At 40.4% G+C, this 26,324-nt stretch overlaps 3 protein-coding genes and 1 long non-coding RNA gene across 4 annotated transcripts in view; 3 read left to right on the top strand and 1 right to left on the bottom strand.

The window, feature by feature from the left end:
• LOC122079071 (nudix hydrolase 25-like) overlaps window positions 1–2,420 on the top strand; it is a 6,496-nt gene extending 4,076 nt beyond the window's left edge. The window contains exons 5-6 of the mRNA XM_042645313.1: window positions 1,975–2,086; window positions 2,167–2,420. Of these exons, the coding sequence (XP_042501247.1) occupies window positions 1,975–2,086; window positions 2,167–2,256 (202 nt within the window). The 3' untranslated portion in view covers window positions 2,257–2,420. The remainder of the gene's footprint in view (window positions 1–1,974; window positions 2,087–2,166) is intronic.
• Window positions 2,421–5,175: 2,755 nt separating this feature from the next.
• LOC122080277 lies at window positions 5,176–8,908 on the top strand. Its single transcript, XM_042647227.1, has 2 exons — window positions 5,176–5,856; window positions 5,978–8,908. The coding sequence occupies exons 1-2, from the start codon at window positions 5,584–5,586 to the stop codon at window positions 8,540–8,542; spliced, it is 2,838 nt and encodes a 945-aa protein (XP_042503161.1). The 5' UTR covers window positions 5,176–5,583; the 3' UTR covers window positions 8,543–8,908.
• Window positions 8,909–12,886: 3,978 nt separating this feature from the next.
• Window positions 12,887–16,943, bottom strand: LOC122079343. The gene is made up of 2 exons (XR_006140423.1): window positions 15,621–16,943; window positions 12,887–15,383 (listed from the first exon to the last, which is right to left on the bottom strand). It is a non-coding gene; the product is annotated as an uncharacterized LOC122079343 (long non-coding RNA).
• A 172-nt stretch (window positions 16,944–17,115) lies between these two features.
• Window positions 17,116–26,324, top strand: part of LOC122079342 (1,4-dihydroxy-2-naphthoyl-CoA synthase, peroxisomal) — a 10,840-nt gene continuing 1,631 nt past the window's right edge. Inside the window, exons 1-5 of the mRNA XM_042645729.1 lie at window positions 17,116–17,803; window positions 17,990–18,112; window positions 25,250–25,351; window positions 25,587–25,625; window positions 25,713–25,811. Of these exons, the coding sequence (XP_042501663.1) occupies window positions 17,546–17,803; window positions 17,990–18,112; window positions 25,250–25,351; window positions 25,587–25,625; window positions 25,713–25,811 (621 nt within the window). The 5' untranslated portion in view covers window positions 17,116–17,545. The remainder of the gene's footprint in view (window positions 17,804–17,989; window positions 18,113–25,249; window positions 25,352–25,586; window positions 25,626–25,712; window positions 25,812–26,324) is intronic.

Genomic DNA, 26,324 nt, shown 5'->3' with positions numbered 1-26,324 from the left:
TGGGGAATTTGTGGACAGACAACCAAGGAAACCAAATACCTTTTTGCGGACCTCGGCACAATGGTAAGGTTGCTCTATTGTGACCTAGTGGTTACGGGTTCAAGTCAAGAAACAGCCTCTCCACAAAGCGAGGGTAAGGCTGCATACATATGATTCTCCCAAAACCTGCAGTGGTGGGAGCCTTGTGCACTGGGTAAACACCCCTTTTTTTTGTTCAATAATAGTTGGGAGGGGCAACTTCATAAAACCCTCGAGGAAATTCTTATGTTGGATTGTGGAGTGGAAAAAAATCACTTGTCAAATTTGGAAGCATGTCTTTCGAGGCTCCCAAATTTTTTGAACTAGTGGCATCGTGATGACCATTCTTTGGTTTTTAAGATACATTTGGAAACAAACGGTAAGAAATCTGAAATCTTCCTGGCAAGGTCAAACCGAGAAATGGAAAAGATTGGAGGGTATTGCCTCAACTGATAGAAGTGAAGAGATGGAACAATTTGATGGGCCCCTTGGCTGATGCCGTCCTTGTACCCCAGGCATTATGTCTGCATAAAATTAAAATCCATCTCACTGTTTTCTGTATTTTAAGGGATATTTCAATCTTTATATTAAACTTCTCTTCAAAACTATGAACTTTTTCTCGCTGCCCTACTTATCTCATCATCTTTCGTCATCCTTCTTACTTTGACTTGAAACTCTATGCCTAAACCCTTATTCATAAGCTACTACAACTTTCTCCATTAATTCCTTTCTTTGCCATATAAACCTAGTTTCTTACTGAATGTGATGTCATGGGGGTTGATTGAAAAGGAAAAATTCGTTCGTTTTGATAAGTCCTAAGGTGAGGCACTGCTTCAGTTTTAGTTACTCTGCTACAGGATGAATCTGGACATATTTTCATCTTGAAACCAAGAAGTTATTGAGTTTAATATTCAAATCCCACATCCCAATCATCTCTCTAGTTTTCAGTAATTCCTCTTGGTCTGGTTGTTGTTACTTATATGCTTCCAGAAGAAAGATGCTTGGGAGTTAAAGCTCCTGTTAGTTTAGGATTTGTAGCTGAGAATTTTGAGTTAATAAGTTGCTGGATTGGACTCCAATGACATGAGGGATTCTGATACTTGAGTAGAACTCAAACTTCAAAATTTCAGGTGGATGTATGCATTCCTATTGGTCATGGAGATAAAATCCTCAAGATATTACAAATAAACCCCACAAATGCTGATCTTTGGGTTCTTGAGGATCCAAACAGATGCTAACTAGAAATCTCAACGGAGACACGAAAGTGAACAATAGACCATATCTTGCTACTGGGAATCAAGGTGTTGGTGTATGATGTATTGTATTCCGTCGCAGTTTAATCCAGGGAGTACTGGTGCAGCACCTAGACAGGCAGGACGATGGTCCCGCTAGCCGGTTAGCGGGCCGTGGGGGTTGCAAGGGGGGCAGGAGGCCCCCTGCATAGCAGGGGGTGTAGGGGGGCGCAGCCCGCGCTCGAATTTTTTATTTGAGGGCAATTGTGTACTTTTCGGATTAGGGTTTTTTCGCTATATATTTGTAGCAAGGGTTTCTTTCTCTGTAATGCAAGCAATACTGAGAGGTGTGAGGACGAGCGCTGTAACCCTATTCTCCATTGATAGTGAAGCAGGATCTCATCTCACCGGGGACGTAGGCAACCTTGCCGAACCTCGTAAAAATCCGTGTGCATTGTTTGTTTTGTTTTTTCCATTATCTTCTGCATCGTTTTAGGGTTGCGTTTCTACATCAAGGATGGGACAAAAGATAAATGTAGGGAAATTTGAAGGATCCTTCGCACATTTGAAAAAAAAAAAAAAATTGGAATAATAAGCATGCATTATTCTATTGAACTTACTGAAAATTTCATTAGTGTTTGTTCAGAGTGAAAGGAATTAAGCATGAGTTGCCAAACCATCTATTAGACTTTAAACGCCACATATATCAATGTAAAATTGGCAGGTTTCTCATGAGATTAACTAAAGATGACAGTGAGGTCAACTTAGACAGTGGTGCAGCAGACCATGAGTTCTCAGAGTGGACATGGGCGGATCCGGAAGAAGTCATTGAGCAGGTATGCTCCATGGACATATTTTTATATATTCATCTTATTGATTTCAAAGGCTTACTAGGCCATATGGGGAAATTCTGCAGGCAGTGGACTATAAGAGACCAACATATGAGGAAGTTATCGGAACCTTAATGCCTTACTTCAACGGAAAAGAGGCATCAGGAAAAATGTAGGTTCAGAAAATGCTCAGGTGAAGGGAGTGGTTTTTGCTCCGTTGTTGGTTTAACTTGATAACATTTGAACTGGAGTAAGCTCGAATGTTTGTTGTAAATGACATGGCATTACAACCTTAAAACTTGAAATGTTGTTTAATAGAAACATTATCTTTGGGCTGCAATCTATTTTCTATTTTTTTAAATCCACTTTTCCATGACATCATGTACTCCCTAGAAACTAAAGTAGACAAACTTCTCATATTCTCATTGTGATTCTAGATTATAATCTTAAAGAAGCAAAATAGAATTCTGATGGGCTATGGTTAAAAATGTGAAGGATCATTAATAAGAAGGCCTTCATGTGAAGAAGCTGGTGCTAACCAGATTGAAACTCACCAAAATCCTTCTTGTATGGACTCCAATTTAAGGAGGTTCTTTTATGAACTGTGATCGGAATAAAATTCACATCAATTGTCTTCCTCACTTGCTCTGTATCTTTATTCAATTCAATAATTCATTTCCAGAATGATCTATTAGCGAATTCACTGCCAACTGAGAGTTGCAGTTCATCCAGTGTAGGAAGGGGACCCCATTCAAATGCCATGTTAGATCCCACATCGGCTGTGAGTGGGATCCTCATTCGCTCATATACCTGATAGTACCTCTTTTTCGTTTTCGGTAATCTAACATGGTATTTTAGAGTAGCCTCCATGCGACTCGCAAAGCATCATTACTATAGACTAAGGAGATACGTAGTTTGGGTTGACCCAGAATTAAGGGTGTTAATCGGTTTGGTTCATATAGATTTTGGCTGAAATCATAATCGCACCATTTACTAAACAATTGCATTTTCTAAAACTGCAACTATTTAGTAAACGGTTTCGATTTCACAGTTTTAAATAGTTTCGGCTTCGATTTATTCCATACCGTTTCTAAAACAGTTAGCAATCGGTTTGCTAGTTTATTCACTTGTTTACTATAATTTGTTTTTGATGATAAACGATTTAATCTTGAGAATGTGAAATGCAAACCATTATGTTTTGTTAAAACAACCAAACAACTAAGCAAAAGAAAATATTTTGATAGAAAATAGTCTCAAGCGCATCTAATAAATCAATAAGTAATGCTTAGAACAGGGATTTTCTTCTCGCCGCCTTCCCAAATAATGTGTTATAATTGAGAAATATATATTTAAATATTTAATACGGCATGGTATAAGTAAAAATTACATTTTTATCAATATACATTCTACTTAGTACGTTGGAATAATTTAATCGGCATTCCAAACGATGAGCAAGCTGCCTCTAGAATTACTTGCAGGCTTACAGCATTCAATATTTGAATCAAATGAGGTACTAATGATATTTTGCAACCACCTTATTTAATCTTTAAATAGGTTAATCGAATCGATTTTGATGGTTTAAACGGTTTGGTTTTCACGGTTTCAATTCGGTTTGAAACCACAGGTTAAATGGCTCGGTTTCAACCCATTTAGTTAATCGGCTTCAATCTTGAAACCATAACTGAACCATTTACTAAATGGTTTTACGATTTTAATGTAAATGGCTTGATTCGATTTCAATTTCAAATTCACATCCTTACCCTGATTGATGGAAATTTGATCCTCTATTGATTGATCAGGTGTACCTTTGTGGAGAGGGGAAAAACTCCCACCATGCCTCTAGTAGGAATTCCTTCTATCATGCGGTTCATGCCTACCACTTTCGAAAAACATAAACTCATCATAGCTGTTCACTTATCAAGCGTGGTTTATCTTAACCCATGGCTGGATCGTGTTTATAGATTTTGCTCTAATTCATTTATTTTTAAAAGGTTCCTTTCATTATTTTTTGAGCAATTTACATCATCTTTCCCTATGTTTTTAGAAAATACATAATCCCCCCCCCGTGAGATGACGTTATTACTTATTAGTGTGATATTTATTTTGAATTATAAAAGATGATTTTTGCTTTATGTAATTCAACTCCAAATCAAATACCCAATTTACCCCTATTATTTCTTAAAACATTTTCCCCCACAAATTGAAAATAAAAGTTTTGGAATAGTGAAAACCTAAGTATTATGAAAGAGATAGTCACCATCTCCAGAAAAGGTGAGGGAATGAGCAGGCGACAATGAAGAAGAATTTTGTTCTGGCAATTCTGTAGTTACATTTCACATCGCCAATTATCACTTGGACATTGTCAATTTCAGATTTCTCTAGCTGCGAATGGTGTTTGGACTCTTGAAGTTAACCAGTTAGCGTCGATTATCACTCAAACATTGCCACAGTTTTGCATTGGTAGCCTAAGTTCGCCTTTCGCTTTGCTAGGGGGTGGGTTGAAGTGGGAAGTCTCCATGTATATCAGGTTTTTGTGGTTGGAATGATGACATGGTATTTCAATAATATTAAAGGGTAGATTGGTTATTATGAAAATATTGGTCTAACTTAATGGTGTGAATATTTTAGTAAAAATTAACATACTACACGGTAGGATTATATAATTTATGAAAACACAGGAGAAGGGGATGTAAATTGCTCATTTTTTTCTTTTTTCTTTATAGAGTTTAATTTAAGGAGAAATATTTTTTAATGTGACCCTTACACCTAGACACATGGGGCAAAATGATTGGTCCCATACTCCCACCCCCATGAAAGAGAAAATAACTCTTTTTCGGATGCCTCCTCGTGTGTTCCCATTGGTCTTCTTACATGCTTAGTAATCACGCAAAAGATCCCTTCATGGTGAGGCAGTGAGGATCCAACTGCTGAGGTGCATTGCCTTCCCAGCCATTAGATCCCCATAGGATTTGAACCCTAGCAACCACACTCCCAACAGAAAACACTTCCCCTTAAAAAATACAACAAAGAAGCTGTTTGGTTTGGGGTTCTTGTTCGGATTTCCATATATTCGGTCTAATTTGAAATTTCGATTCAACTTAGTCAGTTTTTTCAGTTCGTTTTAAACGACCGGTTTTTCTCCTATTTTCAAATAGACACTTTTTGGAGGAAATACAGAAGCAGCTGCGATATCGTCGGAGACGGGGAGTGAATATCGAAGGTCGAAGATCGAGGATGATCGAAGTGGAAGAGGAAGAGACTACAGTACTCTGCTCACTGGGTTGAGACGAAATGAGGAAAGTGCAATTAAGAGTATATCAGAGAAGGAAGGTTTTTGTGATTTCGTCTTTTCGATTTCCGACAAAATCGGGTGAGTAAGCGATATAGAAGGGAAGAATAGGCAGTAGTCCCATCGGGATTGGACAACTCATACTCATAGAGTGATTCCACACCATTTGATTTCGATTATCACCATTGATAAATACCTCCGAACGATACATTCCATGGAAGTTATGGTTAGCGCAGAGGAAGACGAAGACGGAAGGCGCGGCCTCCTTCAAATTGCCTATGACAACGTCGTTCGTAGGACAAAGCAGCGGAGGAAGCAGTGTCTAGCCATGGATTCGTTGAAGAAAGGTGTATTCCGTCGCTTGTCCATGATCTCTCCTTTTCATCACAATCTGTCTGCAGATAGAAGAGAGTTAATCGAAGCCCGTCTCTGTGCTTTAATCCCTCAGATAATCGAGCGCACCCCTAATCACCCTCCTTATGCTGAGGTAGGTATTAGGTACTTTCTTCTCCCCACCCCCGTTTTCCCTGGAAGACAACTGTTTGTAAAAGTTTATGGCTTTATGGATTTCTCGGCTGATAATGGGAATGGGTTTTATTTTTTTTCAGATGATACAGAGAGCTATCGAGATGTTGGAAGAAGGTAGTGGTTCCACTGAAGAATCAATTTCGATTTATATTACATCAACCTATACAGACCTGCCGTGGGCTCATTCGCATCTTCTTCCTCAACATCTCCGCAGACTCACTGAAGCTGGTGAGATAATATCCGCTCCTAATTCTCGTTATTCACTCGCATTATTAAACCCTAGCAATAGCACTGAGCGGTTCCAGCAGCCTCATGACGATGACAATGTTGTTGATGCCTTCCCGGCAATAACCATGGGGACCGGGCCTCCTCCTGGAAAACCTAGGAAGGAGCCCTCAAAGAGACCGCAACGGCGGAAGAGAGGACGAGGGAACTGTACTAAGAAACCTAGGTCTGAACAGCAAGAAAGCCCACAAGAAGTACAAGTGGATACAGAAAGGAAACAGCCCTCATTACCTCCGCGGCCACAGCCGCAGCAGAGGCAGCGAGGTGGGCTTTCTAGAAAGCGTGGGCGCGGACAACAAACACACCCTGGAGAAGCAATTAGAACCGAATATTTTGATGTAGAAGGCTCAATTGTCCATCCCAATGAGCAGCCGGATGTTGGGTCAGGGGAGAAGGTGATGGAGTTGGAGGCCTCAATTATGGAATTTGAGGAGGCTCTACAGCAAAAGCGTGTAAGGCGTAGCCGTCGGGGACAGAAGCAGCCAGAAGAGGCTAATGGAACTGAAACAAAGGGATCAGTTGATCATGTTGATGGTGATGGCTTGCTGATCCAACCCGTTGAGGAGTGTTTTCGGCTCCTGCAGTCATCTAGTTCTCTTGTTCGACGGAGCCGGCGTGGACAGAAGCAACCAGAAGAGGCTATTGGAACTGACACTAAGGGATCAGTTGATCATGATAGCTTGATGATCCAACCCATTGAGGAGAATTTTCCGCTGCTGCACTCATCTAGTTCTCCTGGAGAACCAGTGAACCAACCAGAAGAAGTGAGGAGTGTTGCTAGTGATGTCGCTAATAACGATAGTATGTCTATGGTCTCATGTAGCGAGGCAAATGGGGCTGCGGTAGGAGAGACGGGACTGTCTATAACTAATGCTGAGGAGTTTTTGCAGACGGTGCTGCCAAAGAGTTCTAGAGAACAAGTGAAAAAAGCAGAAGTGAGAACCACTGCTAGTGATTCTAATGACTCTTTGATGGCCTTATCCAGTGGGCCAATTATAGCTGAGATGGAGGCCAAGGGAGCTTTAGCTTCAGTGGGAGAAGATGGTGAGCCATTTCAGACACAGCGACAGCTGCTACCAAGTTCCTGTATCGATGAGGAGCTAAATCATCCAGAGTTGGGAAGCTTTGCTACTGATGTTTGTAACGATCGTTTGATAGTCTTATCCCGTGGAAATGCTGCGGTGGAGAAGAAAGATCCTGTATCTGAGTGCTGGCAGATCTCGCAGCAGCAGCATTTGAGTGCCCTTGTGCATGAGCGGCAAAAACATCCAGAAGTGGGAAGCGCTGCTTCTGTTGCCAACAATGATGACTTGGTGGTTTTATCAATTGGGTCTCTCCCGGTTGTGGAAAATGTGGTGAACGAAAAGGAGAAGCCCGAAGAACAGCTGCCTCAGGAACAACAATTTTCCTTCCAATGTACTGGTGATGATGATGATGTTATTGTGGAATTTTCTTGGAACCCCAAGTCTCTTATGAAGGAGAAAGAGGGGAAGCCAAACAAGAAATCTGCCTCAACGAGGCGGTATAGTTTACGTCTTGCAGAACAATGTCAGCAAGAAGAGGACGCCCATACTGAGCCCCAGACTGGTGTAGTGCTTGCTCTACCTGTCGTGAAAAAAGAGTGGGAGGAGGAAGCTTCTGTGATTGAGGCAACAGGGAAAAAGAAGGAGAAGCAGCCATCAGAGAGGCAGCAAAAGCCAAACAGGAAAGCCGGCAAAGAGAAGGAGAAGCGGCCATCAGAGCTGCTGCAAAAGCCAAAAAGGAAAGCTAAGAATCTCACGAAAGAAAAGAATGAGTCAGGAACAAAATCAGAGCTTTCACAGCAGCAGCAGAAGCAGCAACCTAAGCGTCACAGAGAAGAGCAGAAGGAATCAGGAACAGGAATGGAACCTTCACAGAAGAAACAGCGAGATAAGCATCGCAAGGAGGAACCAAAAGAAATGGGAAGAGAAACGGACCTTTCACAGCAGCAAGTGCCAAAGGGGCAGAGAAAGCGAGGTAGGCCTCCCAAAGGACCGGGGCTCCAGCAGAAGCAACAAACGCCAAAGGGGCAGAGGAAGCGAGGTAGGCCTCGCAAAGAACCGGAGCTCCAGCAGAAGCAGCAAGGGTCCGAGGGGCAGGATGGAAGTATCGAGAAAAAATCAAGTCAAATGGGAAAGAAAATCACGCCATTGAACATGAATGCAGCTGCCAGGGTTGGTGATGTTCAATCCGGAAAAACTCAGATGTCTGAAATAGATCAGGAGCCATCAGAGCCACAGAAGAAAGCAAGGGGTCGAGGCAGGCCACCCAAGAAGAAGGAGGTCCCTGTGGAGACAACTGTCGAGGTTTCAAGGTCAAGGTTGAGAAAGGCCTCATAACAAACAGAAAATACTTAAACTTGTTGCTCTGTGGTGTGACATTGGCACTGATGCGGCTCTGCCTGCTTGGAATCTTACTGTACATGCTTGTTTAAGTTACTGGTATATCCTTTTTTGTGTTTATGTCCACTCTAGGTAGTTTGCCCTGCACTGTCAAGTGGTGAATACAAGTAAATATTTTGCAATTCAATGGCAACTCCAGGTACAATAGTTGATAATCATCTCTGCCGGAGTTACAGTTTGTTTGAATGGCAAATGCTTGATTAGCAACCACTAGTAAAAGAGGTTTCTGGATCATTTATATTTGCTATGCTGGTAGCTCATTAGTAGGAACTTAATTTATTGGAATTTGTCTTTCCTGAGCAAGCTTAAGTGATGCTGATAGTTGCTCAATTGCCCTCCTTGATAAAGGCATTTCCACTTTCCAGAGTGCCTGCTCAAGCTCTAATGATCATAGATCTATTTCTACATCTCAATGGATAGATCATTTGGTTACTGATTTTTTTTTTTAAAGGCTTGATTCTCTTGACTTTTTTAGATAATGGAAACATTCAAGCAGTGTTGGTTTATGGGGCTCCTCTGAGAAATTTTCGGAGGAATAGCTTGCACAACCAAATGATCATCAGTTCGAACAGGAAGTGCCGGCAGAAACATGGTCCCTGAGAAATCTGTAGATTCATTTGAGCTCCACTAAACATAACAATACTTCTAATCTAGTTAGCCGGTAGCCTAAGCCAATCCTGACAAATGTCCTAAACTTCTTTTTCATTGTTTAATTTATAATTCATTTTGCACCCATTTGTCATAGGCTCTATCTGGTAGTTAGAGAAACCCAAATTACAAGGGAAGTTGTGTTCAGCATTTGGCTGCTGAAGAAATAAATTTTACCTCGTAAGTCATAACACAAATTATTGTTGAAATTTTACATATCATAAATTTGCCAGCTGCAACAGCACAACATTGAAGGAAAAAAAAGCCACCAACAAAATCTTCGCTGCTCCAGTGTAACAGTCACTCAAAGAGGTGAAGAAATTTGCTTTGCAATCTCTGCCGGAGCTCTTCTTCCTATCTTTGAGCAGATATTACGTCTGATAAACTTCTACCTTCCTTCATGCTAGAAGCTCCCGCATATCTCTCTCCTCTCTTTCCCATCACCAAGTTAAGCTTCTCTCTCTCGGTCTCTCTTATGTCTCTGATATGTAGTTTTTTCTACAAAACACTTGGAAATGCCCATACAACAGAGATTTTTTTGTTGCTGCAAGAACAAGTAGTCTCATTCCTATTGGAACTGGAAGTGGAAGGAATGGTATGTTCCAAGCATATTGATATGAATGTTCTATTAGAAAATCCAATTTTTTTTTATTCTTATTAATTATTTCCGATTCACCAGCTCTTATATCTTTTTGGAGTTCAAAAAAATCGAGGTATGAAAAAGTCAAATATATAGTTAAAATTTTAAATTATTCTTATTTTTTCCTAATACTTCAAATATTCCATGCAAATCAAGAAGTTGACCCCAATATTCGAGGCCATGGCATTGCCATCTTCTATAAAATTTTAAAACTATGTTAGTAATTTTATTTATAAAAGATGCTGGATGTTATTAAATACATCAAGTTTTTTTCCCACGTGGATGCAGATTATTATGCCATTAATGAAATCAGTTGATTTTGATTAGTGTTGGACTTTTGTAAGCTGGTTGCTCGAACTGATTCAGACCTTTGAGCCACTTGGGAGGGATTCATCTATATCAGGTTATTATTCTGCCTTTGGGCCTTCCTTTCAACGTTCCCTCTTGGTTTTGTAGTACATGCATGCTTTGCTGCTATCAGTAACTGTTCTGAACATTCCTAATTTTCCCTTTTCATAGCTGAAGTAGGGAATATTATTTCAGTTCCGTCTGTACTTTCAGGCATCAGCCTGTTATACTTATCCTGAAATTTTTGGTTAAAAATCAGTAAAGTTGAGGCATGATTTGCACATATATTGATGTGGATGAACAACAATTCTCACTAGTGTCACTTGGCTACTTGGAGAGTGACGTGTTCTATTAATCATGCATGTGTTATTCACTCCTTGTTTTGTTTTATCATGTATACTCTAGTGCTTTATGCCTGGCTAGAGGCTTTATTAGAGTGGTAAAGTTGATCTGCTGCAATTTCATTGGTCAGATTTGGACCCAGATGAACTCTTCAACTTTCCTTTTTCTCTTTTCTTCTTTTGTATAAACTCTTGCATCCAAGGCCTAATGTCAAGACAGATTTCGAGTAGCCTTTTTTTTTTTTCTTTCAATCTTGGAATAGGTGTTATAGATAGCTTTGTATCTTGGAAAAAAACCCGGGGTAGATTTGTAATTATAGTCAACAGTAGGAGATTCCAGTCATCTATTTTTTGCATATCCTTACTGTGGTTGGATGCAGTGTTTATAGAGATGAGGTATTCTCTAGTGGAGGCTCCAAATTGGGAGCAAGAGAGTGAGGGTTTGGTTTTCACATTGTTTAAATTGTTGATATACTGTTTCAGGACGACCTACTGGATCATGGGTTTGGTTATGTTGTTTTAAAATGGCTGCTGTACTATTTCAGAACCTCTTACGATATCACTGCCAATTGTCTAATTCTTATGTTAGCTGAGTAGCGAACAATGTAACAGGAAATGGAACACATGCAGAATCCTGTTAGCTTCTGTTGGAGTTCTTCGATAATAATTGTGGGAAGAATCATTGTGAAAGATATTCATTTCTGTTCATTACTTTATATGGGTTAACAGTGTTTCGGTTGGTCCCTACCGCAATATCTGTAGCCATGTGCAACATATAGGATGCAAGATAGACAGTTTAATAGAGATGAAGGGAAAAAATATGGTTTTGTTATATGCACGCTAACGTATGTCTATGTTGAATTGTTTAAGGTATATTTCAGAATCTCATCACAGGTATAGAGAGAGGGTGGGTCTGGGGAGCCCATGCATTATCATTAGTCCATGTAATTGGTGACAGCAGATGGCATTTAAATTTATGAGGTAGTGTTTGAAGATCTTCTACATGTTGCAGGGGCATCGTGTTGGAAAGGCTCTTGTTGAGCTCTACTGCGAAGGGTACTGCTAAAATATGAAGGTATAACCACTGGATCTTGTGGTCCAGAGAGGTGGCTGATTTACTGTATACGTATGCATTTCTCATAGGTTATAACTGTTTGGATTATATATTTGACATATACTGGAGTAAATTTCACTTGGACTACTTGTATAGTCAGCTTGTGATAATTTTTCTTCCCTGATGCTTGGATGCATATGGTTCTAATTAGCATAATACGATGCTTCCTTATTTGCAAGTGCAGTTAAATCAGTGTGTCGCTTCTTTCTGTTGGAAACCAATCTGTGATTGGAAGTTGGAACTGCTTCAACTGGTACTTGGTTGAATAGGATTGGTACCGCAGATAGCTCCTTGAGGGAGTTCAATTTGCCGCAGAAGTAAAAACTGAGCTGTGTTTGCCTTTTGGTTTTGTACCATCAAGATAATTACGAAGCTTGCAAAGCAAAAACTTTGGCATGGCGTTGGCCATCCATTTTTTGTGTTACTAGTACTCAATCCAGGTGGTTCTCTATTTTTTGCTTGTAGAATCAGAAAGGAGACAAGAATGGATGAGTGGCTTATACAAAGATTAAATGGGCTACTTTTTAACTATTTGGGAAAAGCTTATTTTGCGTCTCACTTTGATAAACTGTCCATTCTCATTGTGCCATGTGGGATGATAATGTGGTAATTCTGACCGTTAGATAAAAAGGACATGATTTGAAATTTTCATTAGAAAATTCTGTTTTAACTGAAATTTTACATGTGAACCGGAAACATTGAAATATACCTATTCATAAAATTTATTACTGTGGAACCTAAACAATTTCCAGGTCCATACTCCATACTCCATACCATCTTGATATGATGCTTTTAGGGCCCAAAAGGATGGATATTCCATTCTCCCTCACATACTTGGTAAGGATATCGATTTTGAATCGGAATTGAGAACTGAAATTGAACTCGGGCCTATAAATCCAAACCGAATCAATTTGGAAAAAAAATCGATTTTGATATTAAAAAGCAACCTAGTGCGAGGCTCTTGTTCTTGAAGAGTTTGGGAGGGGCAAATGTACAAAGTCCTACCCATTGCTTCGATTTTGATTTTTGAAAGTGACATTTCATTTGTTATGAATCGTATGAAACCGAAATAAAATCAAATCTAGTTTGATTTGGCTTCGGCTTGAAGTTGTGAAATTATTCAACTTCGATTCGAATAGTACGATTTCGATTTATATTAAACCGAAACCAGAACAAAAATCGAACCAAACTGAACCGAAAAAAACAACTTATATTAAAGGAGCCGTAGCTCTAGAATTTACAAGACGTGTCCTAGAGGAGCCGACACGGTCATTCAATAATAAAGTCGAGGTAAAAGGAGGAGGGTTGTTCTCCCATACAGCCAAAGTAGCAGAATTGCGACCAAAATTGGCAAGAGCATCAGCAACAAAGTTGCCTTGCCTAAAACAATGTTGAAAGACGACGTTAGAGAAACGAGAAGCAAGGGATATGCAATCATGTATAATATGACTAATCCTCAAGGGGGATTAACAGTCTTCTGCGATAATAAGTTAATCACCAATTGGTTATCGCTCTCCACAATGATGTATTGAAATCCACGAGCAGCCGCTAAATGAAGGGCTTGGCGAACTGCTAAGGCTTCAGCAACATTGGCATAAGAGAGACCAATTGGACCAGCAAAACCAAACAGAAAGCCTCCATGATTATCCCGCAAGAGACCACCAGGACAACCAATCGCAGATCCATCGACATTAATCTTTAGAAAACCATAAGTTGGAGGATCCCACTTAATGTTCCATGTCAAGGCAGGACTAGCATCAAAAGATGGAGGACTGCAGTAGTCTCGAGAGAATTGGATGCATTTATAAGCCAATGCTGAAGGCGAGTGAGTAATATTTCTAAAATTGAGATCCAAATATGCTAGCCAGATATTCCAAATAACACTGATCATAAGAACAGAGAACCAATCCTTAAGCCTCTTAGAAGTTCTGGATCCATAATGGAGGAAACCCACTCTTGAATGGATGCAAAATTATGTTGATTAAAACCAAAACCAACAATGGTCCATATGGAGCTAGAGAAAGGACAAAGGAGGAAAAGATGGTCTTGACTCATGTTGGTAGCTTGGCAGAATGGGCATTGGGAACTGATATTGAGACCCCTAAGATTAAGAATTGAAGGTATAGGGGCTCTATCCAGCATCACTTTCCAAGTGTGTATTTTTGCCTTGGGGGCAATAGGTATGTGCCAAAGTTTCTCCCAAAGAGGATTGGTGATGGAGTTTTGCGGATCTGAGGCCAAACGGTATGCAGAAGACACTGAAAAAATTCCACTAGAGGTAGCAGACCAAATCCAAGAATCCTCACCATTGGTAAGAGGAATAAGAATGGACAGAATCACAGAATAATATTAGCTATGTGGGGAGGCCACCAAAATTTCACCATCTCAGTATCCCAATGTAAATCTTCGAAGCCAATGAACTCTGCCACAGTTTTTGGAGCATTAAAGGGTAAGGGAAATGGGGCCGCAGAGGTAGCAATCTTGGGAATTCAAGGGTCTATCCATGGATTAATGAATCTGCCATGTCCGAGCCGGATGTGAAGACCTTTCATAAGAAGATCTCTACCATAAATTATAGATTTCCAGCCCCATGATGATGTGGAGCTACAACTAGCATCAATGAAACTGCAATGTGGGAAGTATTTAGCTTTCATGATCCTCCCCAGCGAGAACATGAAGGATTGAGAAGTTGCCAAGCTTTTTTTGCAAGTAGAGCTTGGTTCATGGGGGTTGAAAGCTTAAGGTTAAGACCCCCCTGATTTCCTAGACCGGCAAATCTTGGTCCACGCGATGGTATGGATGAGCTTTTTTTCTCCATTGAACCAAAAGAATCTCCGGCTTGAAGAGTCAAGAAGAGATAAAACTGATGCAGGGAGTTTGAAGCATGACATGAAGTGAAGTGGAAGAGCTGAAAGTGTAGATTGTATCAAAACTTGCTTCCCTGCCGAGCTGAGAAACTTGGATTTCCAGTGGGACAGGCGAGAATTGACTCTTTGAAGAAGGTCCAAACACTTGGCTTTAGATAATTTCCCTCCTGAAAAAGGAACTCCCAGATAGGTATCAATATGCCCAGACGGATTAATGTGAAATCTCTCGAATAAAAGTCTCTTTAGGCCAGATGATACGTTAGGACTAAAATGAGCCCTCGTCTTGTTGAGATTCAAGGCTTGCCCGGAGAAATGACAATACTCATCCAAAATAGATTGAAAGCCCTGATTTCATGAGATGTAGCCTGACCAAAAAGTATAATATCATCCGCAAATGCCAAATGAGAAATATGCTCTACAAGTCGAGAAGGGCGAATCCATGAATTCGCTTATCAAGGAGGGCCACAGACAAATGATGTGAGAGAACTTCAACACACAAAATGAAAAGATAGGAAGATAATGGATCTCCTTGACGAATCCCTCTCGTAGGGTTGAAAAAAGGTAATGGCGTCCCGTTGAGAAGAATGGAAAGACTAGTAGATTCCACACAAAACATGATGAGCTTTATCCAATGAGGATCGAAACCAAAATTAGATAGGGTGGATCGAATGAAGTTCCACTCTAGCCTATCATAGGCTTTGCTAATGTCCAATTTGACAGCCATGCAATCCATGCGCGCTCTTTTATTTTTCATGCTGTGCAAAATCTCATGTCCTATGAGAATATTGTCTTGAATATTTCTCCCTTTAATGAAACCATTCTGGTTAACAGAGATAATATTATGAAGGATTGGTCGAAGGTGATTGACCATGATACGAGAAATAATTTTATAGGCAAAATTGCATAGACTAATCGGTCTAAATTCAGATATGGCCATCGAAAAATCCACTTTGGGAATAAGTGAAATGTATGTATGATTGAGGGATCTTGAAAAGCATCCATGAGTGAAAAAATTCTGAACATATGCAACCACTTCAGAATTGATAATAGGCCATACCTTATGGTAGAAAACTCCTGAAAAACCATCCGGCCCTGGAGCTTTAAGACCTGACATTCTCATAACAGTACTCTGAATTTCTTCTTGTGTAACTGGTGCCAGAAGTCTTCGATTATCTTCCGAGGTCACACGACCCTGTATGTGGGAGAAGTATGAATCTGGTGGAGAAATATTTGAGGATGTATAAAGTGCCTTGAAGTGAGCCTGAAAAGCATCTGCAATATCCTCTCGGGCAGTAAGATTCAAACCGTTCTAATTGATAGAGGAAATCTGAGATTGTGCTCTACGATGAATGGTTGTTAAGTGAAAAAACCGAGTATTGGCATCTCCATCACGAATCCATAGAAGTCTGGCTTTTTGCTCCCACAGCTTTTCAATTTGGATAGAGAGTTTCTTAATCTGAGCCATGATTTGCTTCTCTTGAATACCCCAAGCAACATCACTCTCTGAGAACGGAACGCTTTGCAAAGAAGTAAGCTCTTGCTTATATTTAGATAATCTAAGATTAAGATTACCAAGCGTTCTCCACCAAGCCAGAGAAGGAAGGCTCAAGAGTCCAGAAAGACTCAAATCTAAAAGGATGAGGAAGCTTAGGCGATGCAGTATGCGTCGATAAAAGTAGAGCTTTATGATCCGAGCTAGAGACAGGAAGGTGAGTAAGCTTAGCTTGGGGAAATTTGTTCAATCACTCAGCAGAAGATAAAACTCTATCACTACGTTCTTCAATACGGGCAGCACCAAACCTTCTGTTGTCCCAAGTGCAACGATAGCCAGAAAATGGAATATCCATAAGACCCGCCAAGGCAACAAAATTGCAAAATGGTTGAAGTTGAGCACGTGTAAGAGGACGACCCCCACGTTTCTCTGATGGAGAAAGACATGAGTTCCAATCACCGATAAGCATCCATGGAGCCTCAATGAACTGAGATGGATCAAGAAGAGAAGCTAATTGATTCCTCCTAGCTGCAGGATAAGCATTAATATAAACAGTAGATAAAAGGAAGGTGTAAGCTCCATCCGAAGAAGTGATTTCAGAATGTAAGCACCAATTAGAACACCATATAAGAGTAAGAGAAATGGATCTCCTCCAACATAATAACAGCCCACCGGCACTATTCGAAGAAGGGATAGAAACAAACTCAGCAAAACCACATTGGCGTGTGAAGGATAGAAAATTAAAAGATTCAAGTTTGGTTTCAAAGAGAAAGAGAACATCAGGTCAACGTAACTTTATCAGTGAACGCAGTTCACGGCTTCACGCCGAGTCGAGGAACGACCCATTCCTCGACAATTAAGTGCAAAGACAATCATTGAGCCTTCGGTGGTTGAAACCGTAGAATTATAATAATCTCTGAAAAAAATCTCGCCTTCGTAATTATGAGGATAGAGAGAAATACAGTGAGCCAATGCATGAAGTCCACGTGGCGAGGAGCAGACAGCTTCAGATAAGCCAATGTTGAAGTCTTGAAGAGTTCGCCCAAAGCTGAGAATGTAACCAATGCCGGCCGGAAAGAAGAACGCAGATGAGGTGCCGAGAAGAGCAAACAAACTGGACCAAAACTCAGGCTACTGTGACTTAAAAACACTAGTAGAAACGCCAAAATGCCAAAGGAAGGAAGGAGATCCCATTGAGAAGAAGCCTTCGACATTCACAATACAATCTCCTCACGACTGAGAAATACGCGCAGAAGGAGGAGGAAGGATCGTTAAAGGGATGCCACAGCCAACAGAGGCTCGTTCTTCTAGCAGAACAACGCAAAACAACTCCCCATTCAGAAGCAGAAATCAACAGTTTAAACCAAATCACAGCCACAGCGTCACCAGCCTTGTCCACTTTATCCAATTAACCAAAACTTGAAGAAGACGAAACCCAAATCCGTATTGTCCAAAATCTCAGGATTTCTGCTCTACCTAGGCTTCCTCTAATGGCGGAGACTGCGGAGAAAGACCTCAAAACCATGACAAGAAGAGTGGCTTCAGTGGCTAATCATCTTATGCCGCTTCACGCTGCTCCAGACCATTCTTCCATTCATCTCTGTAATGCTTCCATGAACGACAGCTACCACCGAGTACACGGGGAAGTTCCGAAGCATGAAGCTGTGTGGAGACCCGCCCTTGACGAATTAGGGAAGGAATTTGTGGATATTATCTACGAGAAAGCAGTAGGAGAAGGGATCGCAAAGGTTTGTGTTCCTATATACATGTCCAAAATTAGAACTTAGCTCCATATCTCAATGGAGCTATTCCTGCCGCTTCAATAAAAAATTTTGAGAAATTGGCAACCAAGTTCAATATAATTGATTCTTCTTTTTCCCACTTATGTTACATTAGAGGTTTACAGTCTCTCTACCACTTTCATTTGCTTGTAGATTACAATCAACCGCCCAGAGAAAAGGAATGCCTTCCGGCCACAGACTATTAAAGAGCTCATTCGTGCTTTCAATGATGCCAGAGATGATATTTCAGTGGGAGTAATTATCCTTACAGGAAAGGTAACTTCTCCTTCACATTTTCTTTTATTTGAATTTAATATGTAGTCATCATTTATTTTTTCAATAATTCATTTTTTGTACACTTGCACTGCTTGCGTATTTCATCTGTAAAACCTATACTGAGCTCGATGTTGAGAAAATGAGAAACAAAATGTACATAAAATTATATTGATGAAAAAAGATGGATAAGTGGCAGAACTAGGTAGAAGAGAGTCATGAAAGTAGCATCAAGATTTGACAAGATGAAGGAAGAGTTTATTTAATATATACTTCTCTTATGAGTGCCATTGCATATACTACTGAGGTGGTATGGTGGTGTTTACCAAAAAACTAAAAGAGGTTGATATGGTGTGAATTTTGTTGGTGTACGATGTCTTGTATTCCGTCACAGTTTAATCCAGGGAGTAGTGGTGCAGCACCTCGACAGGCAGGATGGGGGTCCCACTAGCCGGTTAACGGGCCGTGGGGGTTGCAAGGGGGACAGGAGGCCCCCTGCATGTCAGGGGATGTAAGGGGGCACAACCCCCCGCTCGAATTTTTTATTTGAGGGCAGTTGTGTACTTTCCGGATTAGGGTTTTTTGCTATATATTTGTAGCGAGGGTTGTTTTCTCTGTAATGCAAGCAATACTGAGAGGTGTGAGGGACGAGTGCTGTAAGCCTGTAACCCTATTCTCCATTGATAGTGAAGCAGGATCTCATCTCACCAGGGACGTAGGCAACCTTGCTGAACCTCGTACAATCAGTGTGCATTGTTTGTTCTGTTTTTCCATTATCTTCTGTATCGTTTTAGGGTTGCGTTTCTACAAATTGGTATCAGAGATTTGGATTTCCGTTTTCTAGGGTTTACTATTATGATGGTAGGGAAGGGATCGAACGTCAACTATGATATTGAGCGGTTCAATGGGAAGAAGAATTTCACCCTCTGGCGTCGAAGGATGAAAGATCTTCTGATACAACAGGATTTGGCAAAAACGTTGTTGGAGAAGTCGAAGAAATCTACAAAAATTACCGACGAAGATTGGGAAGAGATAGAGGAAAAGGCGATAAGTGCTGTTTGATTGAATCTCTCTGATAATGCCCTACAATATGTTGTGGGTATCGAAACTGCACCGCAGTTATGGGAAAAACTTGAAAGCATCTACATGACGAAATCCTTAACGAACAAGTTGTTCGTGAAGAAGCAATTGTATTCTCTACAGATGGAGGAAGGTACGGATCTATTAGAACATCTTAACATGTTCAATCAGATCGTAAGTAAACTTGTAAACCTGGAGGTTAAGGTCGAGGATGAAGACAAGGAATTACTGTTGCTGTCATTGCTCCCAGAATCATATGATCACCTGGTAACGACTCTCTTATACGGGAAGAAGACCCTTGAGATGAATAAAGTTGCGGCTGCCCTCATATCCAATGATACAAGGAAGAAGGCCAATAGTACGAAATCTCAAGGAGAAGGTCTTTTCGAAGGTGACAAGGAGCAAGAAAGAGGGAGATCAAATCAAAAGGGATCTGGGAAGAGTCGATCGAAATCAAAAGGGGTAAAGACAAAAGTCTCTTGTTACTATTGCAAGAAGGAAGGTCATCTGAAGAGAGTGCTTGAAGAGGGAGGCGGACTTGAAGAAGAAAGGTGTAAATAAGACATTGAGGAAGTTAGCATGGCTGACAGTTCAAATGGAGATGATGGAGATGTACTCTTTATATCATCAGGTAAGAATCAACCTTTTGATTCTTAGATTTTAGATTCTGGATGTTCATATCACATGTGTCCACATAAGGATTGGTTTGATACATATCAACCATATATGGTGGGTCTGTCCTAATGGGGAATGATGTTGTATACAAGACCATTGGGAGATGTTTGATGGGATAGTAAGAACTTTAGCAGATGTGAGACATGTACCAGAATTAAGGAAAAACTTAGTATCTTTGGGGGCACTTGACACAAATGGCTACAAGTACATAGCAGAAGGTGGAGTTATCAAAGTTATTAAGGGTGTTATGGTTGTCATGAAGGGACAACTAACAGGAAACCTATACAGACTCATAGGGAGCACTGTTATAGGTGGAGCATCTGTGACTACAGATGCAGGATCTGATACAGATGATACCTATCTGTGACATATACGATTAGGGCATATGGGAGAAAGAGGATTGATGGAGCTTCATAAAAGGAAACTATTGAAGGGAGTGAAAACTTGTAAACTGAACTTCTATAAGCATTGTGTGTTCCGGAAACAGTGCAAGGTTAGTTTCAAAATTGCAAAACATAAGAGTAAAGGGGTGCTTGATTATGTACACAGCGATGTATAGGGTCCTTCAACAACAAAATCTGAAGGTGGGGCAGAATACTTCGTGACCTTTGTTGATGATTACTCAAGGAAAGTTTGGATCTACTTCATGAAGTATAAAAGTGAGGTATTCACTAAATTTAAGGAATGGAAGGCTAAGGTAGAAAGGAAGACAGGAAAGAAAATTAAGTACTTGAGAACAGATAATGGAGGGGAGTACACGTACAAACCATTTCTAGAATTATGTAAAGCTGAAGGGATTACACGTCACTTCACGGTTCCAAAGACACCGAATAAAATGGTGTAGCTGAAAGGATGAACAGAATACTTCTAGAAAGAGCTCAGAGTATGAGGCTGAATGCAGAGTTGAGCAAGAGATTTTGGGCAGAAGCAATGAATATGGCATGCTTCCTCATCAATAGGTCTCCATCAAAGGTGATTGATTGTAAAATTCCCGAAGAAGTATAGATAGGAAAACCAGTAGATTATTCTATTTTAAAAATATTTGGTTGTTCAGCCTATGCACATGTTGAGAGTGAGCAGCGTTTCAAGTTAGACTCAAAGTCTAAGCAGTGCATTTTTCTTGGTTTTAAGAAAAATATAAAGAGATTCAATTTGTGGGATGGATCCAAGTCCACAGAAAGTTGTGGTTAGTAGAGACATTGTGTTTGATGAGTCTCATATGGTGAAGTCAAAATGTAATTCACAAACAGTTGGTGAACATAAAGAAGGTTCTACTGTGCAGGTGGAGTTAGGTGAGTCAGAAACAACAAGAGAAAATGAGTCATCCAATGACTTACTAGGACAACAAGAAGCAGTAGAAGTTCCCTATACTGTAGCAAAGGGTAAAGGGAAGCGTGCTCACAAAGCACCTGTGAGATATGGGTTTGAGAACATAGTTTCCTATGCACTCACTGTAGGTACAGGTGATCCATCTTCCTACCATGATGCTTTGAGTGATGCACAGCATGATAAATGGATGGCGGCTATGATGGAGGAAATGGAGTCTCTGCAGAAGAACAAGACTTGGAAGATTGTGGAAAAACCTAAGGGAAGAAAAATCATTGGGTGTAAATGGGTCTTCATAAGAAAGAGGCAGCATTTGAGAAGGAGCGTGAAAGGTATAAAGCCAGACTTGTAGCCAAGGGCTATGCACAGAAGGAGGGAATAGACTACAATGAAATATTCTCTCCAGCGGTGAAATACACTTCAATCAGGGTACTACTTGCTTTGGTGGCCATGTATGATTTGGAGCTTGAACAGCTTGATGTGAAGACTGCATTTCTTCATGGTGACTTGGAGGAACATATTTACATGGAGCAGCCTGAAGGTTTCAAGGTGCAGGGAAAGGAAGATCATGTTTGTCTGCTTAAGAGGTCGCTTTATGGTCTTAAGCAATCTCCTAGGCAGTGGTACAAGAGCTTTGATTCCCACATGATGAAGATTGGCTACACAAGAAGTGAGTATGATAGTTGTGTTTATTATAAAGTGTCAAGTGATAATTTCATTATTTTGTTGATGCTTTATGTTGATGATATACTCATTGCTGCAAAGAACAAACATGATATAGTCTCTTTGAAGTCTTTGTTGAGAGCTGAATTTAAGATGTAGGATCTTGGTGCTGCTAAGAAGATCTTTGGCATAGAAATTCTTAGAGATAGAAATGTAGGTAAACTTTGAGTAACTCAGAAGAGGTATATTGAAAAGGTGCTAGAGCGTTTCAATATGGAAAAGGCTAAGCCGGTTAGCATTCCGTTTGATGTAGATAAGTTACTTGGACTTATTTTATTGCAAATAAGCCTTGGGTTGTGTTATGTATGTGTTGGGCCTTTGATCCCATATGTTTTCTTTGAAATGTGCCACTTTAATGAGCCTAAAATATGGGTAAAAAGTGGGAAAACGGGATTTATATTCAGTGCTTTTATTTAAGTTGTTTTAATTCAATAAAGGCCCATTGGGCCCATCGAGTATAATGTCCTATAAGGACTATTAGTTAGTCAGTCCTACTCCATGTTGGAGTTAGAAGTCTAGTCCTAGTTCTATTATGAGTCCAAGTCCCACTAGGAGTGTCTAGTCTTATTTGGAAACTAGTTCCTAGTTATGTTAGGATTGCTATTTTGCCCTCTTTAAATAGAGGAGCTTATGTAACCTTAAATTTCAGATTTGAATGAAAAGAAGATTTGCAATCAATTGCTTAGAGCAGCCGGGATAATTGTGGGTGAGAAGCCCGGGCCAAGATAGCCATCTCCCACATAATCTTATTTTCTCTTTTATTCCCAATTCTATTCTAGTTTGCTGTGACTGAAATTATTCAAGAATCATCGATTCTGTCCAGCAATATTACTCTCAATCGATCAGCCCAAAAAGACCTCCTGCAGCCAGAATCAACCAGCTCAAGATCCCTCTTGGAAGACCAATCGTCCCCCAATTCTCTCAGCAACAGAACTCTGTTTCGATCAGGACTTTCAGCTGCTGTCCTTTACAGTCCAAAGAGCATTCGATCCACACTTCAGGTCTGTCCAATCAGACCTGCCAGAAACACCAGAAATCAGAATCGGACAGCTTGGAATCTTGGATTTTTGAGACCTGCGAACTCTCTCCTCTTCCCCATTCTGAGATCTGATTGGAGGGCTACTGTTGGGAGGTGTTCAGGGGTGCTATAGGACCAATCGTTTCTCTTCTTGACTCTGTCCAAGTCGATCAGATTGCTGGTTCTGCAGAATCTTCTCAGATTCTCTCTCCAAGGTCAGAAATCAAGAAACTGAATAACTTTCAATCCAGGCATCAGAAGTCATCCAATTTTGGAGGTTTTGTTCCTACCTACAAGACCTACAATCGACCACAGTTTCAGCCTCATTAGAGGCCTACAACTCCAACCGTAGGTATTGCTCCATACCCTAGCCGCGGGGTTATTTTATCCCATAGGGTTTGTTTTTGGGTGTAGCTTTTGTGGCTCTATTTTGTTGGGTCTTGTGTGGGTTATTAAACTCTTGTTCCGTGGGTTGCTTTCATCCTTTTGGGGGTTATTTCTGGTTTTGTTCTTAAGTATCTTTGATTGTAATTCCACACTTGGAGGTTGTTAAGTTCTGTGGGTCATAAATCTCTACCCCGTGAGGTGCACTTTTGTATTGTTTGGGGTTATAAACTGCTGGGGTAGTTTCTTGTAATCTACTGTTGCATTTCCGTTAACTAGCCACTTCAAGTTATCTGAAAGGGAATGCCCTACAACACATGAGGAGGTGGAGCAGATGTCTCAGGTCCTTTATTCTAACGCAGTTGGGAGTCTCATGTATGCTATAGTTTGTAGCAGGCCGGATTTGTCTCATGCAGTCAGTGTCGTTGGCAAATACATGAGTAATCCAGGGAATGAGTATTGGAATGCAATTACGTGGATCTTCAAATATTTGAGCAAGACTAAAGATATAGGTGTTATGTTCAGTGGCAAGGGAAGTTCCACAGAATTGGAAGGTTATGTTGATTCCGACTATGCTGGTGATTTAGACAAGAGGAGGTCTACTACACGGTATGTATTTACATTGACTGGTGGACCTATATCATGGAGGGCGATGCTTTAGTCTACAATTGCATTGTCCACTACAGAGGTAGAGTATATGGTGGCAGTTGAGGCTTCCAAGGAAAGAGTTTGGTTGGCTGGACTGGTTCGTGAGTTGGGGTTGGAGCAAGGAGGTACAGTGTTACATTGTGACAGTCAGAGTGCCATACATCTTGCAAAGAATCAGGTGTTTCATGCAAGGACAAAGCATATTGATGTGAGATTTCACAAGATCAGAGAGCTTGTGTCAGAGGGCAGTATTCACTTGAGAAAAATCCATACAGATCTTAATCCTGCAGATATGTTTACCAAGCTAGTTACTATAGAGAAGTTCGAGTCTTTGGACTTGATTAATGTTACTCACTGTTGAAGATGAGGCACCAGACAGGTGCGGGTTTGTACCTCTGATAAGGTATGGGGATGAAGACGTCTACAGGTTATCTTTACAGGATGCTTGACAGAATTCAAGCCAAGGTGGAGATTGTTGATGTACGATGTCTTGTATTCCGTCACAGTTTAATCCAGGGATTACTAGTGCAGCACCTCGACAGGCAGGACGATTGTCCCGCTAGTCGGTTAGCGGGCAGTGGGCAGTGGGCAGTGGGGGTTACAAGGGGGCAGGAGGCCCCCCCTGCATATCAGGGGATGTAGCGGGGCGCAGCCCCCCGCTCGAATTTTTTATATGTGAGGGCAGTTGTGTACTTTCCGGATTAGGGTTTTTCGCTATATATTTGTAGCGATGGTTTCTTTCTCTGTAATGCAAGCAATACTGAGAGGTGTGAGGGACGAGTGCTGTAACCCTATTCTCCATTGATCGTGAAGCAGGATCTCATCTCACCGAGGACGTAGGCAACCTTGCCGAACCTCGTAAAATCTGTGTGCATTGTTTGTTCTGTTTTTCCTTTATCTTCTGCATCGTTTTAGGGTTGCGTTTCTACAAATTTGAGGTGTTTAATAGACAAGGAGAAGGCTGAACATTACCTAGATTGAAGAGGTGAGAAAAGATACTATTTAGCAATCGATATGGCTTTAGGGTACAGCAGGATAGGATCCTTCCATCTGACCTAAGTAATTTGGATAAGGATTAGTTAGTTATATTTAACCTCTCCCGATTTGTTTCAAGTTTCTGTTCACTTGAATCTTTCATGGTAAATAGATTCATCGAGTTTGGGACTGGATCAGACCAATTTCATTAAGAAACGAATTATAATAGCTAACAAGTATTTTTGTCAGTTATTGTCCTTTTCCCTATATATGCCGGGGCTCGGTGTTAATGTTGAAAGTTTTCATTTCAGGGTACAAAGGCTTTTTGTAGTGGTGGTGATCAATCACTGCGAAGCTCAGATGGATATGCTGATTTTGAAAACTTTGGTCGTCTTAATGTTCTAGACCTACAGGTGGTATTTGTTCTGAGAGAACTGTTTGTTCAGTACTGTACAATGTTCTTGTTAATCCTTCTTGTAGGTTGTTTTTTCTTGTTCTTTTTACAAAACCATTTATATCAAGATAAACATTAGTCTCCTTGAATCAAGGATCAGTATGTTATCTATTCTTCTCCCGGAATATACTCCTGTATTATTTCTATAATATCCTTCTGAATTATTTCTTCAATTCTCCTTGTTTTTTATACAGGTACAAATTCGCCGTCTCCCTAAACCAGTTATAGCCATGGTAAATTCTTACTCTCAGTTTTACCTCTATATGTCTGGCATTCCTGCCATTTGGCCTGTGAATTAACCTTCTTTGTCTCATCTCCAGGTTGCAGGCTATGCTGTTGGAGGAGGACATGTATTGCACATGGTTTGTGATCTAACAGTTGCAGCTGATAATGCTATATTTGGTCAGACAGGCCCAAAGGTCCTTATATTGTTCATCTTGTGACTTGTTATTACACGACTTAAATTTTCAATGTAACATTATTTAAGCCTGTCATGTGATTATGAAACTTTGCTCACTTTGACAGATTATTGATCATTTTTAGGATACCAGTCATTGGTTGATAATTGAAGTGTTAAGAAACCTCAGAAGGCTAAATATCTCTTGGAACTTAAGATTCAATACTGCAATTCATAATCAAATTAAATTTTATTTCATGAAATGTTGAATATTTATTACTGCAAATGTCTTCTACACAGTAACCACTAAAAACCTATCAAATCTCCCCTCCCCATTGAAAAAAATGTATCCTTATAATTCCTTTTGGAGGCTGCTTAACAGAGTGCTTTTGAGAATAAGTTTGTGTTCTTAATAGTGTACTATTCTAACATACTCTTCTTCTTGGACAATAAATGATAGAGAAGGCAGGTTACAACAATGTTTCCAGCCTGTTCCAGATGGTGGTGTTCCAGATTGTCAATTAGACAAGCAACT

This window comes from Macadamia integrifolia, chromosome 5 (assembly GCF_013358625.1).
Source record: "Macadamia integrifolia cultivar HAES 741 chromosome 5, SCU_Mint_v3, whole genome shotgun sequence".
Lineage (NCBI taxonomy): Eukaryota > Viridiplantae > Streptophyta > Magnoliopsida > Proteales > Proteaceae > Macadamia > Macadamia integrifolia.
This window is presented reverse-complemented; position numbering and strand designations above follow the sequence as displayed.

What these genes read in the sequence shown, in the direction of transcription:
- LOC122080277 (XM_042647227.1), top strand. Translation starts at nt 5,584, where the DNA reads ATGGAAGTTATGGTTAGCGCAGAGGAAGACGAAGACGGAAGGCGCGGC. An exon ending in ATCACCCTCCTTATGCTGAG is followed by an intron (nt 5,857 to 5,977) that starts GTAGGTATTAGG and finishes ATTTTTTTTCAG; the next exon opens with ATGATACAGAGAGCTATCGA.